This window comes from Myiozetetes cayanensis, unplaced genomic scaffold, assembly GCF_022539395.1.
Source record: "Myiozetetes cayanensis isolate MyiCay16 unplaced genomic scaffold, myiCay2020 scf4, whole genome shotgun sequence".
Classification (NCBI taxonomy): Eukaryota; Metazoa; Chordata; class Aves; order Passeriformes; family Tyrannidae; genus Myiozetetes; species Myiozetetes cayanensis.
In genome coordinates, this window is record NW_026087631.1 from 17,247,053 (window position 1) to 17,260,742 (window position 13,690).

The following is a 13,690-nucleotide window of genomic DNA, read 5'->3' on the forward strand; positions in this document are numbered from 1 at the left end:
CAGTGTTTATTAGGATTTGATTTAGAAACTTTAGAAACTCTCTTTAGTAGAGTTTTCATCAAATGAAGTTTTGAGCCTGTAAAATCATTATAATTTAAATGTATTTTGCTATGTGTAATAATAGAAGGGCATGTTAATTGTACCGTCTAATAGGGAATTTTTTCATTAAAATAACGTGCTGATTCTCTTAGAGATCTATGTCAATTTCTTCATGAACATCCAAGTTCTTTTAACAAACCTAATAAATGAAAAAGCAGGTAACTAATGCAGTACATTAAGTTGATTTTAAGTACCTTTTAGAATATACCATCTCCAAGTAGGTTAAAAGAAAACCCGAAGTGTACAACAAGCCTACCTATATGTATAGCCCCTTCATGCCTGACAAAACTGAAGCAGGGATGCTGATGAATATGTTTTAAACTCAAGTAGTTTTAAAGGAATCTGGACACCTAAATATCTTAAAGCTTCAATCTTTAAAACTGGTTTAGTAATATTTTTGATGTTTATAATGGTACAGTGGATATAATTTGTCAAAACCTGTTAAGTTAGTTATCCTTTAATATAATTCTGTAATGAGCTAATGCTTTGATTTTCTATCCTATTCCTATTTGCAAGTGCAGATTATGTAACTGTTTGGAGAGGGGTCAGAGGAGAAATTTAGTAAGGGCAGTATCAGATGACTAATGAAGTCATGTACCACTAAAATAAGCGGGCGTAGGGCACAGGAGCGCCCACTTTCTTTGATGGACTGGTTAATGCGTTTAACAGTATCTAACCACAGTGAGAGCTTTTGGAGCAGGGGTGGTTACATTTGGGGTAGGAATACTTAGGGAATATTTGACCGTTTTCTGCAATATCCTGGTAGTCAGGCTGGGAAGATACAAACTGGATGAATGGGTCTGCAAAACCAACAAAGATAGCTGTCTGGGCAGTTGACCTCAAACAGTTGATAGTTAAACGCAGGAGAGGTTTTTGTGGGGGTTTATGCTGCGTGCAAAGCTGTTGAACGTGCTCCTGGTGCCCAGGTTGGCAGGGTGAGGACTTGCACAGCCAGCAGGTGAAGGCAGGTGGGCGGAGCAACTGCTGTACTACTGTAGGTTAGAGCTGCCACTCGGAGAGATGTTGGCATCTGTCTAGTCATGAGGAACCTCATGAAACTCTGCATATTCGAAGCTCCATGCCCAGGGCTGAACAAGGCCGGGCAGCACTGTCAGCAAGGGAACCACCCTGCAGCAAAAATGGGCAGCGGGCTGAGCAGGGCCCAGCAGCATCCCCTGGTGGGAGAAGAGGTCAGGTGTATCCTGTCTGTTTCAATGAGGGTGTAGCTGTGTTTCAGCCTCAGAAAAAAAACGAATCGCGCTTTGTGAAAGGGGTTAAATGCTCATTTCCTGGTGAGACTCTACTCTTGGAAGGCTCAGATTAGGTGGCTGAAGTCCTTTGGAATTATTCCTGCTTTGAGTCCAAATCTGTCCAATTCTGAGTTATTTTATGAGTCTGCTTATGGCTTTGTACTGCTGTGTTCTGCTTAAGTTAGTACCAGTGGCCTTTCAGATCAAGCAGTGCTATTTTCCTCGGTGCAAAATCTTAACTTCTGTAGTCCTTCTTATTCCTTTCAGTCTCTTTATGGGGTACTTGGGTGCAGTCTAACCTTATTTTTATTAACTTTTACAAACATGCTTGTTAAATATATTACATTAGTTATAAAAATAGTGTTTTCAAGTTACGTAAGAAAATTTTGTCTATGCAGTGGACTTGCAGCTTTCTTATTTAAAAGCAAACATTAATGTATTTTTCTCAAGACATGCAGCCTGCAAAATGCCTTGAGTGGAACCAATCAGTATGGTCTGAGGTTTGATGTGGTGACTGCCATATTCAACATTTAAAAAGCACTTGTGCTTAATGGATTTCCTACTTTAAAAACAGCATCTTCCAGTATCCCCAAAAAGCTTTAGAATGGCTTAATGAACTTGATGCCTGGTTAAATAAATGAAATATTCTGTATTCAGTAAAAATCAACATGTTTTAATGAAATATAATAACATTTTACTGTTAAATAGCAGGTATACTGTTTTAAAACACAATATTGTGTTGTATTATACCAGGAAACTGATTGACTCCTTTTAAAAAATACTGGTACTAGAGCAAAAACCAGTGTGTTCAACAAAACTGCTGCTATTCAGAAAGAGGACGCTAGAGTGTAGTGTAGCATTTATAGTGCTCTTACAGTGAAACAGCATCATGAAGGCTTCTGAACAGAACACTGTTTGCAAACTGCCTTTATTTGTAGGGTGTTACAAAGTTAATTTACACTGAAGTTTTCTGGACGTATAAACACAATTCCGTTCTTCTACCATCTATGGCAGAAGTTGAAAATACACTAGATTACTTCAATTGAAGATTTAACCGTTTTCCTAATACTGGTTGTTAAAAAATACTAGAAGCTCTGTGAACTGTATTTTTGCTTACTTTCAGTTTAAGATAAACTACAGAGAATCTTTCTTTTAAGAAGAGTATATAATCTTTAAAGAAGTTTTGTCTGATAGAAGGTATCTGCTTTTATGTTAATGCTAAATATAATTTAGAATGAGCATTCTGTTGTGTATTCTGTTTTACTGTAATAAATTAGAGCAATATCTTCACTTAATTGATTTTTAGAATTATTTTTCATTTCTGAAAGAAAAAAGCTTAAATTCATGGCTGTAAGTGACAGGATATGGCATTGTCACGTATCGAGAAACACAAGAACTTAGCTCTTCTTTTAACTTCTGAGAAATGTCTGGTACTGAGCCTGCTTTCATTAAAAATCAATTGCAGAATTTACTTGACTTCACTTGGTACAGAACTGAGCTTTTTTTTAAATTCACTTTTCTCATCTACTGGCTTCAAACTTGGATTCAGACTTGTTATTAACAAATAAAGTATACATGTCAATAGGCTCTGTCTTTAAATTACTATATTAAATAAGGTCAAGTTGCATAGGGAGACCTAAATTTCAAATTTTAAAAGGCCTATTGCATTTGTGGACTTAGAAAGGCTGGTTTTGTTGAAACATAGTCAGTGTTTTTGGAACAGGAGAATGCTGTGCATGTAACTTAAACTAACTTAAAATCAAAACTGAAAAAAAACTCAACTGGGACATGGAAATTTAGTGTTAGAAGTTTTTATTTTTACATAGAGTCTTGCAGGGTTAACCTTAATGACAAGTTGTAATCAAGAAACCAGCAATAACAAAGCAAAAAGGCAAGAAGCTTTTAGGTAATTTAATTTTAGATTTGTAGGCTGCATTTACACTGCTTCAGTTGCTGTTTGAACCACTGAGTGCAGCTGAAATGTACCGTCAGCATCTCCTGCTTGCAGTGTCTTAATTCCTCAGTTTCTCAAGCTGCCTTTTCCCACTGCAGGGTTCGTTATGACCCTTTATTGTACAAGGGGTGTTAAGACCCTGCACTCCCTCACACCAGGGTACCAGACTGAGAAGGAGAGGGGGAGAAGGACTGGTTAGCCACAGTTTCTGAGAGAGGCTCTGGGGGCAGGCATGCAAAGGGCTAGTAAGTTTACCAGACCTGAGATGCTGATTCTGTATTGTTGGAATTGTATTCTTGGATTGGTGGGTTCCTCTCTCCCCTGGGAAATTCTGAACTTTTCTACAAGTCATTTTGGTTACAGAATTTTTCTGCTTTCTCTTTTCTTGTGATAGCCTCTAAACTTTGGAAACAGATTGGGAATTACAGAGCTGGCAATGTAGGACTTCAGTTTAACTTCTTAATGTCTCAATGGCTTACTTTAAATGCCATTATTGCTTCACGTTCTTCAACAAATCTAAAGCTCTGCTAACTGTCTAGCATCAGGCTTGTCAAGTTGCCAGCTATTTTGCCAGACTGTAGAGCCAAGATGCATGAAAATGTCAACAACCTCAGGCTCATTAGTTTTTGGCTTTCCTGGCCTTTCTGTAATGACTGCAGTGCTGCATAAGCTAAATTCTGGGTTTTTTATTTACTCCTAGTAGTTACAGTGGAAACCACAGCCAACTTTAATGGAAACAGTGGAAATAGTTAAAAGAGTTTTCTTCTTTGATTTGTTAATTTAAGTTGTTTACAAGGAAAGCAGTCTGCCAAAGTCTACTTACATGTAATAGCTTCAGAAGATTATACAGGGTGAATATTTTGTTCTTTTCTTCTTCGTACCTTTTCTCTTTTAAAGCACTAGCAGATATTTGTTGTTTTGAATATGTTCTGTTCAACCTTGTAAAGCTGCCATGAACATTCCAGGCTAAAAGAATCCCCAAACTTACTTGTTTGTCCTTTATTTATGATTTAACTGGTCAGGCAAAAAGGTTATTTGTCTTGGGAAATGGACACATGAGAACACTGCAGAACTAAAAAGCCTTTAATAAGGTCTATGCTGCTTTTGTACACATCTGAAATATATTGATTTTTGTCTGTTTACCTTCAGCATGAAAATATGTGAAAGAAGATTTGTTGAAGACAGCTGAGCATTCATACAGAAACTGTGCTAATGAATCTACTAATTTTGTTGGGTAACCTGTTGCTTTCTGTTATAGTGTCAGTCTCTACAGGAATGTCCAAACTAATTGAAAATGCTCCTAATATAACTGCTTGTCACTTTAGTGTTACCAGCTTCTCCATAAAAGCCACTTCACCCCTAAGTGGTAATTCTCTAGATACAACTGTGTCTTCAATATGTGCTGCTGCTACTACTGCTATTACTGATGATGATGGTAATAAAATCTGTTATACTATTTACTTAGTGTTCCAAACCACTGTGAAGAATATGGTAATGCAAAATAGAAGGGAAGCTTGGAATGATGCATAAGCAACCAAATACTGGAAGGATTTTTTTCTTCACTAATTTTAGATTTTTTAAAAATACACATTTTCTAAAGAGAAATATATATGTATGTATGTATATATGTTTACTTACTTACCTAATTTCATCACTAATTGATGTGATTTTCCAAAAGATAGGAAGGTTGTCCTTTATGAGAACTCAGAGCTTGTTATGAACTAAGTGACTTTCCATCCCTTACCTCTGGAGCGTTGCCGTTTTTGTCCAATTTTAGTCTTAAATCTAGGAAGAATGAAATCTAGTAGTCTCTGTAAGTAAGGCTTTTTGAATGTTTTGCTACAGTTGATCAAAACCAGACCAGCTGAACTTTGACTGAAAATCATTACAAATTGATCATTGCTTGGTGCTGAAAAAGAAATGAGTTGAGATGTAAATCCATTTCTAGTGGCTGGATGTCAGCAACAGAAAACTCCAAGTTGAAAATCAGCAGTAACACATCATTTTCTTTGAAGGCTTACATTGTGGATGCTTCTTATGGTTTTGCTTTTTGAGATAGATTTGTCACTTTTTTCCCCAGTAAGAGCTCAGGACATAATCCCTGAAATGTATTGGATTGCTTTGAAAGTAAATGTTAAAATGGGACCACATATAGTCTGTGATCTTGTTTTGAACACTTACCTTGCTGAGCTTTATTTTCTCCTGCTGAGTGTAGGAACTGGATAATGGTGTATTGCCTTTTTCTTTCTTATTTTTTTTTTAAAGTTTTTGTGTGTTTGTTTTGGTTTGGTTTTGTTTTTAGATCTGCGGCTCACCAACGTGTTTGTATCATTGTTCAGTAGCAGTGAAACCTACACTCATGCACAGTGTATAGAGGAAGATTGAAAGACCTGAGAGCTGCTTGGCATGGCCTGACAACTTGTATTCTTTGAAGCAGTGATTGTACCAGTAAACCATGCTCAGAACAAATGGGTCAAACCCAAGGTTTGTGTGCTGGAGAGTTGAGTTGAGCAGTGAATAACAGGTGCCTAGGGATCAGCATAAGTACAGGGCACCTGTGATATTTTGTGGCTGATAGGAATGGTGATTCTGTGATTTTCTAAACTAAAAAGCCTATCTTCATGCTTTAATAGCTTTTGATGATGGGTACCTTTCTTATTGCTGTGAATTTCTCCTCCCCTCTTCTCCATCATGTGATGCATGTACCTGTTCATGGAACAGATGTAAATAGTGTTTCTTTTTGAACTTGGTCTCTGCTGGTATTGTTGATACCTCCACCAATTAACTACCTTATTCTTTGTTTGAGTTTTCTAAAGTCCAGTGCTCTGGGCAGAGGCCCGGGTTTGTTTCAAATTTACAAGAAGGCAACAGTTTTCAAATTGAAGGAGAAATCTTGATTGAATATGATGGGAAACATAATCAAGGTTTTGGTCAGGAGGCCATAATGCTGAGACTGGAAAAGAAAATGGCAAGGGGTGCATATTCTCACTATAGAACGTAGGAGCAGGAGAACTGCTGAGAGGTGGTGTCATGGGTATCTGAATGCTACGAAATATTTCTGTGATCCCTTAGCTGCTCATTAGTAGAGTATGCCTTGTTGAGAGGCAGGGAGATGGCTCTGTCTCCTTCTCCCCTTTTGGAATATCTTTCTGTACTTCTTTCTGTACTTCTTTCTGTACTTCTTTCTGTACTTCTTTCTGTACTTCTTTCTGTACTTCTTTCTGTACCTCTTCTCTGGCACATCTCTGATCTCTTCTCATTGCTGTACCCCTTGCCCGTGATAGTTCCAGTGGAATACTAGATCAGTTCAAAGGCAGTTTTTGTCTAAAAATATTGTAGTGCTTTTTGGATGCCTCTTTATACTGTGGCCAAGCTTGCTGTGTTGATAATGCCTTGTGGCAAGAAGAACTGTGCTGTGCTAACTGCTATATTATGGCAGCGGTACCAGGAAAGTCCCCTGGAAATGATTGTGTTGCATACAGTGGTAACCTGTATTCAATTGGTCAACTTTATGTTCATGTTGGTTTGGAAATTTGTGCCACTGCTTTGATTGTCTTCTGATACAAAATGCTAAACTTAAACTGATATATTTTAATGAATTTGATATTTAGTGCTGCAGTGGCTTCTCCTGGAACTAGATAGGAAATTTTGGAACTTGTAACAGAATATATTGCAAGTTTGAATTGTAAAAGGGCCAATGTCTTTAAATTGAAGGAGTGTAAGTTTAACTTAGATATTAGGAAGTAGGTTTAAATTAGATATTAGGAAGAAATTCCTTGCTGTAAGGGTGGTGAGGCACTGAAACAGTTGTTCCAGAGAAGCTGGAAGCATCCCTGAAAGCAATCAGTGCCAGGATGGGATTTTGAGGAATCTGATCTACTGGATGGTGTCCCTGCCCAGGACAAGAGGTTTGGAATGAGATGATCTTGAGAATCCCTTTCAACTCAGACCACTCTACTGCTGATCCAGTCTGATAATGCCTTAAATGCATGTTTATAGGAGGATGCTTTTTGTTTCTGCCTGGCACACTGAAGCATGGAAAGGAGGAAGCTGATACTGATATGATGTTACACAGATTCCTGACATTCAGTGTCAGTAGCTCACTAGCACAGTTCATGTTCACTGTGCATTGTAAAATGATCTGCAAAATGCAAAGATACCAAATGACTCTATAGCTCTCTCATGATACCATGAGAGCTATGGTAGAACTTTTAATATGAATTAGAACAATATTCTAGATTTTGGAACAGTTGAGTTACTTTATTTTTGTGTTAGATTACTTGAAGCTACTGTCCCTAACTGTGTTGAAAAGGTTATAAAAGCTTTTGTGCATGGTAACTGTAAAATTTCTTGAAGTAGTTACCTCTTTACATCTAAAACAGTTTGTTTGCAAAGTGGTTGATTCATATTGTTGGGTAACATGGAAACAAGTTTTTTCCTATTATATGAGATCTTTTCTTTGAACAGAAAATTTTACTATGAGTTGTATTTGATGCTCCTCCATTGAGATGTATGTTTTTACTCAAAAAACTGGGATATATTCTATGAAATTTGGTGGCTGCACCATTAAAAAAACTAAAACAACAAAATGAAACAAACCCATACACCTGTTTTATTTATTTATAACTTCTTGTGGGAAGCAAAACTTCATCAATATGCCTTCTTTTTTTTCTTCGTTTTGATTTTTCTTTACCAGGAAGCTGGTACTATACAGATTACTAAGTGAAAAAGGAAATACCCTATTGATCTTGGTACTCTCTTCACCTGTGTTTCTGATAACTGTGGTTTTGTGTGATTGTTGACTTTCAATGAAGCTTGTAAGAATTTAATTTTACATTATTATGCCTCATGACCAATGAGTTCCAAAGTTTTTTGAAAGAGGCTGGAGGAAAGAATGGAAACTGGAAAATGATGAAGTCAGAGTAATTCTTCTATGCCTGATTTTTCTTAGGAAGCACCATTAAAACAAAGGCTTGAAAATTTTGCTTGAGCAAAGAATGTTCCTAAGCCTAGAAGAAATCTTGACAGTGCTGGTGGCACGAGGAATTACTCCTTGTGTTTTTGACCTGGCTTCTCTAGCACTCAGAATGCAAACCAGAGGTTTATGTAGTGTCATAATAATGTTCCATGTTTAATTATTTCATCCTTTACTAGTAAAACTTAACATCTGATCTGCATTTTTGAGAACTGCCAGGCATTTTAAACTGCTGTTTTTACAGAATTGTTTATCGTGAGTTCATACTGTTGAATGTTATGTCATGTAAACCATAGACCCTGGTTTTTTTTCCTAAATGCATAAATTTGTTTATCTATGTTTAACTTAATCCACTAATTCTTTTATGTTCCCTCTACAGCTATAGCTGTAGCGGTTAAGGTGGATGATGCAAAATATAATCTTAAAACAGTTTTTAGTTTTTCCTGTAACGTAAAACAAGCAAAAATAACATTTGTTTTCAAATTTTTTAAAATGTATGGGCTTTTCCTTATAAACTTCCCACACAGCTCTATAAAACTCCTGAATGTTGTTTTAATGCCTGTGCGTAATGGACTTGTGTCAGTATAAAACAGATACAAAAGCATTAGTATAAAGCAAACATATGGTAATTCTGCTTTCTCCAGACTTCTCAGGTGGGCTTTGACCTTGAAACCCTTGGTGTTTTGATGAAAACAGTAGAGAAATCTAATTTACTTGAAGCAGCCGTTTCTATTTTGGCAGGAGTGTTTTTTTGAAAATATGGAGTCTGGGGCCTGACCTTGGCAATATGTGTTGGAACATGAAAATGTTGCTGCAAGTGTTAGTAGTTTAAAAACATCAACTCCTTCGCATTGTTTCTAGAACATGTGGTTGGTACACTCGACCCCTTTATGTGTTTCCATAGAAATGTCTACATAGAGTGAATGTAAAATTGTAACTTTGTTAGTCTTTGCTTACTCTGGGTTTAAATCCTTGAATTAACTACCTGTAGTTTTCTGAATACGGAAACAGCATGTTTCTGAATACAGCATTCCCAGAATGATGCCTGCTTTCAGAAGCTCTTTGGGCCTGTAACAAAGTTTTGAAGCAAGGGAGGATTTATTTACAGGAAAATAATACAGAGACTTGGAAATAGTTTTAGAATTAGCTCACTATTTTCCAGACTACTCCAAATTCACTTTTAGAGAATCTCTACCCAGAAACTGGTAATCATGCTAAATCTGACACCACAGCACAGTCCACTGTCCAGATTTAGTTCTCCTGGGAAGATAAACTAAATGTTATTCTGAACATCATTAGTTTAGATATGAATAGTAGAAAGAAAGCTGTGAGAAGTCAGTGCACGGCTGTCTTTTGCACATGGAGCACTTTTGTTAGATGTGGATGATTATTTTAGACAGGTCATTTAGTCATAAGTTTTTAAACTAGAAATGCTGTATTTAAAAAGAATTAAGAACCCACTCAGTACCTTTGAACTGTACTGAAATTGCATACAGGTGAATGATGCTATAAAAATTTGACTCCTTCAAATTCTAGTCCCTACCTACAAACCTTGTCCTTAATATTCTGAATGTTACTGTTCCTATCTAGAGCTGATTGCTACTTAGATTTCCAGAAATGGGGGAAAAAGGCTGTTCAGCACCAAATAAGTTCCTGGTGCTTCCCCTACTCTTCTGTAACACCAGCTCTGTATGTAGGGCAAGACTGTAACAGAATCTTTAAACAAAAGAAAAAGACACATAGCCCTTTCTGCGTAGGTGGCCTTTCTCAGAGCAAAGACGGCTTTTGTGGTGGTGGAACAGAGCTTCTTTTGTTCTGCAGTGCTTCCTGTCTGACAGATGTAGGCTGGTAATGTCAGTTCCATGTAGAAATAATGTTTTGTTTTTGTCTCAGCACAATAACCATTAGGTTCTGAAGTAAAATTACAGAAATAACTCTTGTGCCCCAGAATGGGGTTGTAAAACTGTGCATTCAACATAATTAGGAATCTAATTGGGTGCTTAAAGTTAAGTGATGTATATGCGTATGTAAGTAATTAAATTATATTGAAAAGTATTTTATTTGTCATAGTCTGTGCTCTGCTCCCTAGAATATAGGCAGAGTTTATTCTGCAACTATTTGTTTGCTTTCCAGGTAATTTCCTTCTTTTTGTTTATGTTTGGTGGTGTTTTGTTGTGTGGGTTGGTTTGTTTGTTTTTGTGGATTTTTTTTTGTTTTTGTTTTTGTTTTTTTTTTTTTGGGGTGAGGTTAAGAAAGCTTAAAAAACTACCTGTGAAAAACCTAAACTGATTTGGAAAATACAAAAAGTGTATGTCAAAGAGAAACTTGAAACATAAGTTCTGTCTAGTGAAATTTGTTGTAATTAAACACCGTGAGGTCAGAAACCACTGTAAGCTCTCTTTGTCTGCTTATGAGAGCTAATGAGCAACACAGCTCACTGGATTGAAGTCACCAGCTAACTCTTTTTGGAACAGCTTTGTGTAATAGATTTTCATGCCCTAGTATCTCCTCAGCAGAAAATGACATAATGTGGAGAACTTTAAAAATGTCTCTTGTTGGTGAACTTTAAAAATGTCTCTTGTTGGTGAAACCAAGTATTAGGAAGAAACCAGGGAATCACAGCTGATACAAAATTGAGTTTCTGATTAATCTGATGATCAGAAAGAGGATGAACTTGTTAATAATCAGGGCACAGGCAATAAACAGCCTCTACAGTATTTACTGCTTCCAGCTTGTTAACAAAACCATTTTCAGAAATTTCTGATTAAATTACTTACACATGAGAAAATTTGGGGAAAAAGTGGTGGTACAGCACTGCAGAACAACTCACTAGACCTGGAAGTGAGGTTGGTTTCAGTTCATTCATGGTGAAGGTTCCAAAAGTAGCCCACTGAATAGTAAAATTGTTAAGTACTTAATGCTAGGCCTAAAGCCTGGCCTTATATAACAAAATGTGCCAGCCAAATTTATGCAGAATTAGCAAGAGGAAATTGTCAGCACCAGAAGTGTGAAGAAAGACAGACATGGGCCACTGGAACAGTATACCAGAAGAGTGTATCAGAGTAATATCCGATTTGTTATTTGACTGATTTCTTGTCTGTGGGCCTCCTAGTCTAACTATTTAAAAATACTTATTTCATAATTTATTTTTTATTTAATAATTTAAAATATTTTAAAAGTTAATAAAATATTTAAAATATTTTCCCTGTGGAGAAGGGAACAGTCTCTGTGCCTCAATAGCTGCAACTAGAAATAGGAGGTTTCAATTAACACAACCTCTCAGCTGATGAAGAGGAGCTTACCTGTTGTTATTACCTTACTGTTTGACTAAGGAACAGTTGTACTGGTTTGGATTACTGTAACGTTACTTAGTACATCTTGTGTGGATGAGCACATTCAGCGAGAGGCTCATCATGAATTTAATCTGAGCCCGTCTTCAGACTTCACTTCTGTGAATCATATCCTCTGCAGTGATTGATTGCTGACTGTCTCTCATGTGTAAGCAACACATAAACTGTTACCTACAAGGAGGATGCAGGTGAACTTGTGCTCCAAGTCCCTATCACTGCGCTGAAAATACTGGCTTTGTATTTGTTAAGCTCAGAATGCTTTGTTTGCAGGGTTGGTATGATTTTAATTGGTGAATACAGGCAATAGTTTCGCTGTTACGGAAGTCCTTGGTTTTTCTGAGCTATTGAATAACATATGCAGGTAGCCAGAGTGATGTCTGTGCATGCACGTTCATATATGTGTGGTTTTCTGGAGTAACAATTTCAATTGCTCTATAGCTTCAAACTTTGTAATTTACTTCTGTTTATTCTTGATAAGTCAGCATATCAGTTTCATATTAAGCGATATTTAAGTTAATTTCTTTAGACACAGTTCTTCAGTTAGTCATTCCGATAGCTTCATGCAGTACACCGAAGAATTTTAGATAATTTTTTTTTCAGACTTAGATTAGAAGTTCCTGATAAGGACTTCTCTGTTTTCATATATATGGCTGCTGCATATTTCAACATAAATGAAATTACAAAAAACTAAAATACAGCATGTCTGGAGTTTCCTGTGTGGATACTTCTGAAATGTTATATTTTAGTCACTCTTATAAATGATAGACATTGATCTATTATAATAGTATATCAAATGGTTGAAACTAACTTGTTAGGAAAGCAGTAACAGAATTCTCTGATAAGATTATGGATACTAGTAAGCTGCTTATCTTGAATATGACAAAAGGATTTTTTGAATGTTTTAACTCTAACCAGCCCAGAGGGAAGGTCTGTACGCTGTTCTCAAATGTTTCAATGAAAGTCTTGCTTCTTTGTTTTTAGAAATGGAAGGTATTTCAAACAGATATTTGCATCAGGTTTAGTACAGTGTTGTAAGAGGAAGTTCTCTGTGTGCCTCCTGGGATGGTGTGTATTTGTGCAATGTATTTACATCCTCTTTCACAAATTGCTGATTGATTTTGTTGTTCTCTCTCTTCTTTTTGCCATGTAGCCGTCCTCAGAAGGTGTGTCTGTGTCCGTTCCTGCCCGTACATCCTCTAAAGGTCTCCACCTGCTTGTATATAATCCAGCATCCAGCAGAGGTGAGTGAGGCTGTGGTAACTGTTGAGAGTTCAGCTAGAATCCTAATGCAACAAATAGTAGGCAAGAGGAAACAGCTGTGCTGTTAACATCATTGTCATGCTTCAACCCCAACCATCAGCTAACTTTACTTCCCCCTGTGCCAGATAGGATGGGGAGGAGAATCAGGGAACAAAGAGTAAAAATCTGTAGGTTTAGATAAGAAGAGTTTAGTAATTGAAACAAAGTGAAATATAAAAGTACTAATAATACTAATGATAATAAGAACAATAATAATTGCAATAAAAAGCAGAGAGAGTGAGAGGTAAAACCCAAGAAAGACATGTGATGCACAATACAATGCTCACCACACGCTCATCAATGCCCATCCCATCCCTGAACAATAAAATCCTAGTCATCCCCAGATTATGTACTGGCCATGGCATTCTATGGTATGGAATATCCCTTTGGCCAGTTCAAGTCATCTGACCTGGACATGGTCTCTCAAGATTTCTTGTGCACCTCCTCAGTGACAGAGCATGAGATACTAAGAAGTCCTTGGCTTAGGGTAAACACTACTTAGCACCCTGGTGTTTTGGTTGTTGCTATCAACATTATTCTCATCCTGAATCCAAAACAGCACTGTACAAGCTACTGGAAAAACATGAATTCTATCCCAGCCAAAACCATGACTGTCATATAATGATTTTTTCTTTTAAATTTGATGATTGAATGCCAGTTCAGCTCAGTTACTGTATTTTTTGTTCAGTTCTTCTGAATTATTTTGTCTTCTGAAATCACATCTTATTTCTACAATTCTGTACATTCAAGACATCTCATCTTA

At 36.8% G+C, this 13,690-nt stretch overlaps 1 protein-coding gene across 9 annotated transcripts in view; it reads left to right on the plus strand.

The window, feature by feature from the left end:
• The window catches only part of DTWD2 (DTW domain containing 2), an 81,258-nt gene that overhangs the window by 11,533 nt on the left and 56,035 nt on the right, over positions 1 to 13,690 (plus strand). For 8 of the 9 annotated variants that reach the window (XR_007630527.1, XR_007630529.1, XR_007630528.1 and 5 more), the window contains exon 2: positions 12,779 to 12,869. Coding sequence is in view for 4 of the 9 variants with exons in the window: in XM_050329185.1 (XP_050185142.1) it covers positions 12,779 to 12,869 (91 nt within the window). In the remaining 5 variants the exon portion in view is untranslated. Of the gene's footprint in view, positions 1 to 5,743; positions 5,788 to 12,778; positions 12,870 to 13,690 lie in introns of those variants that run through there. The other variant, XM_050329184.1, reaches the window with a different exon arrangement.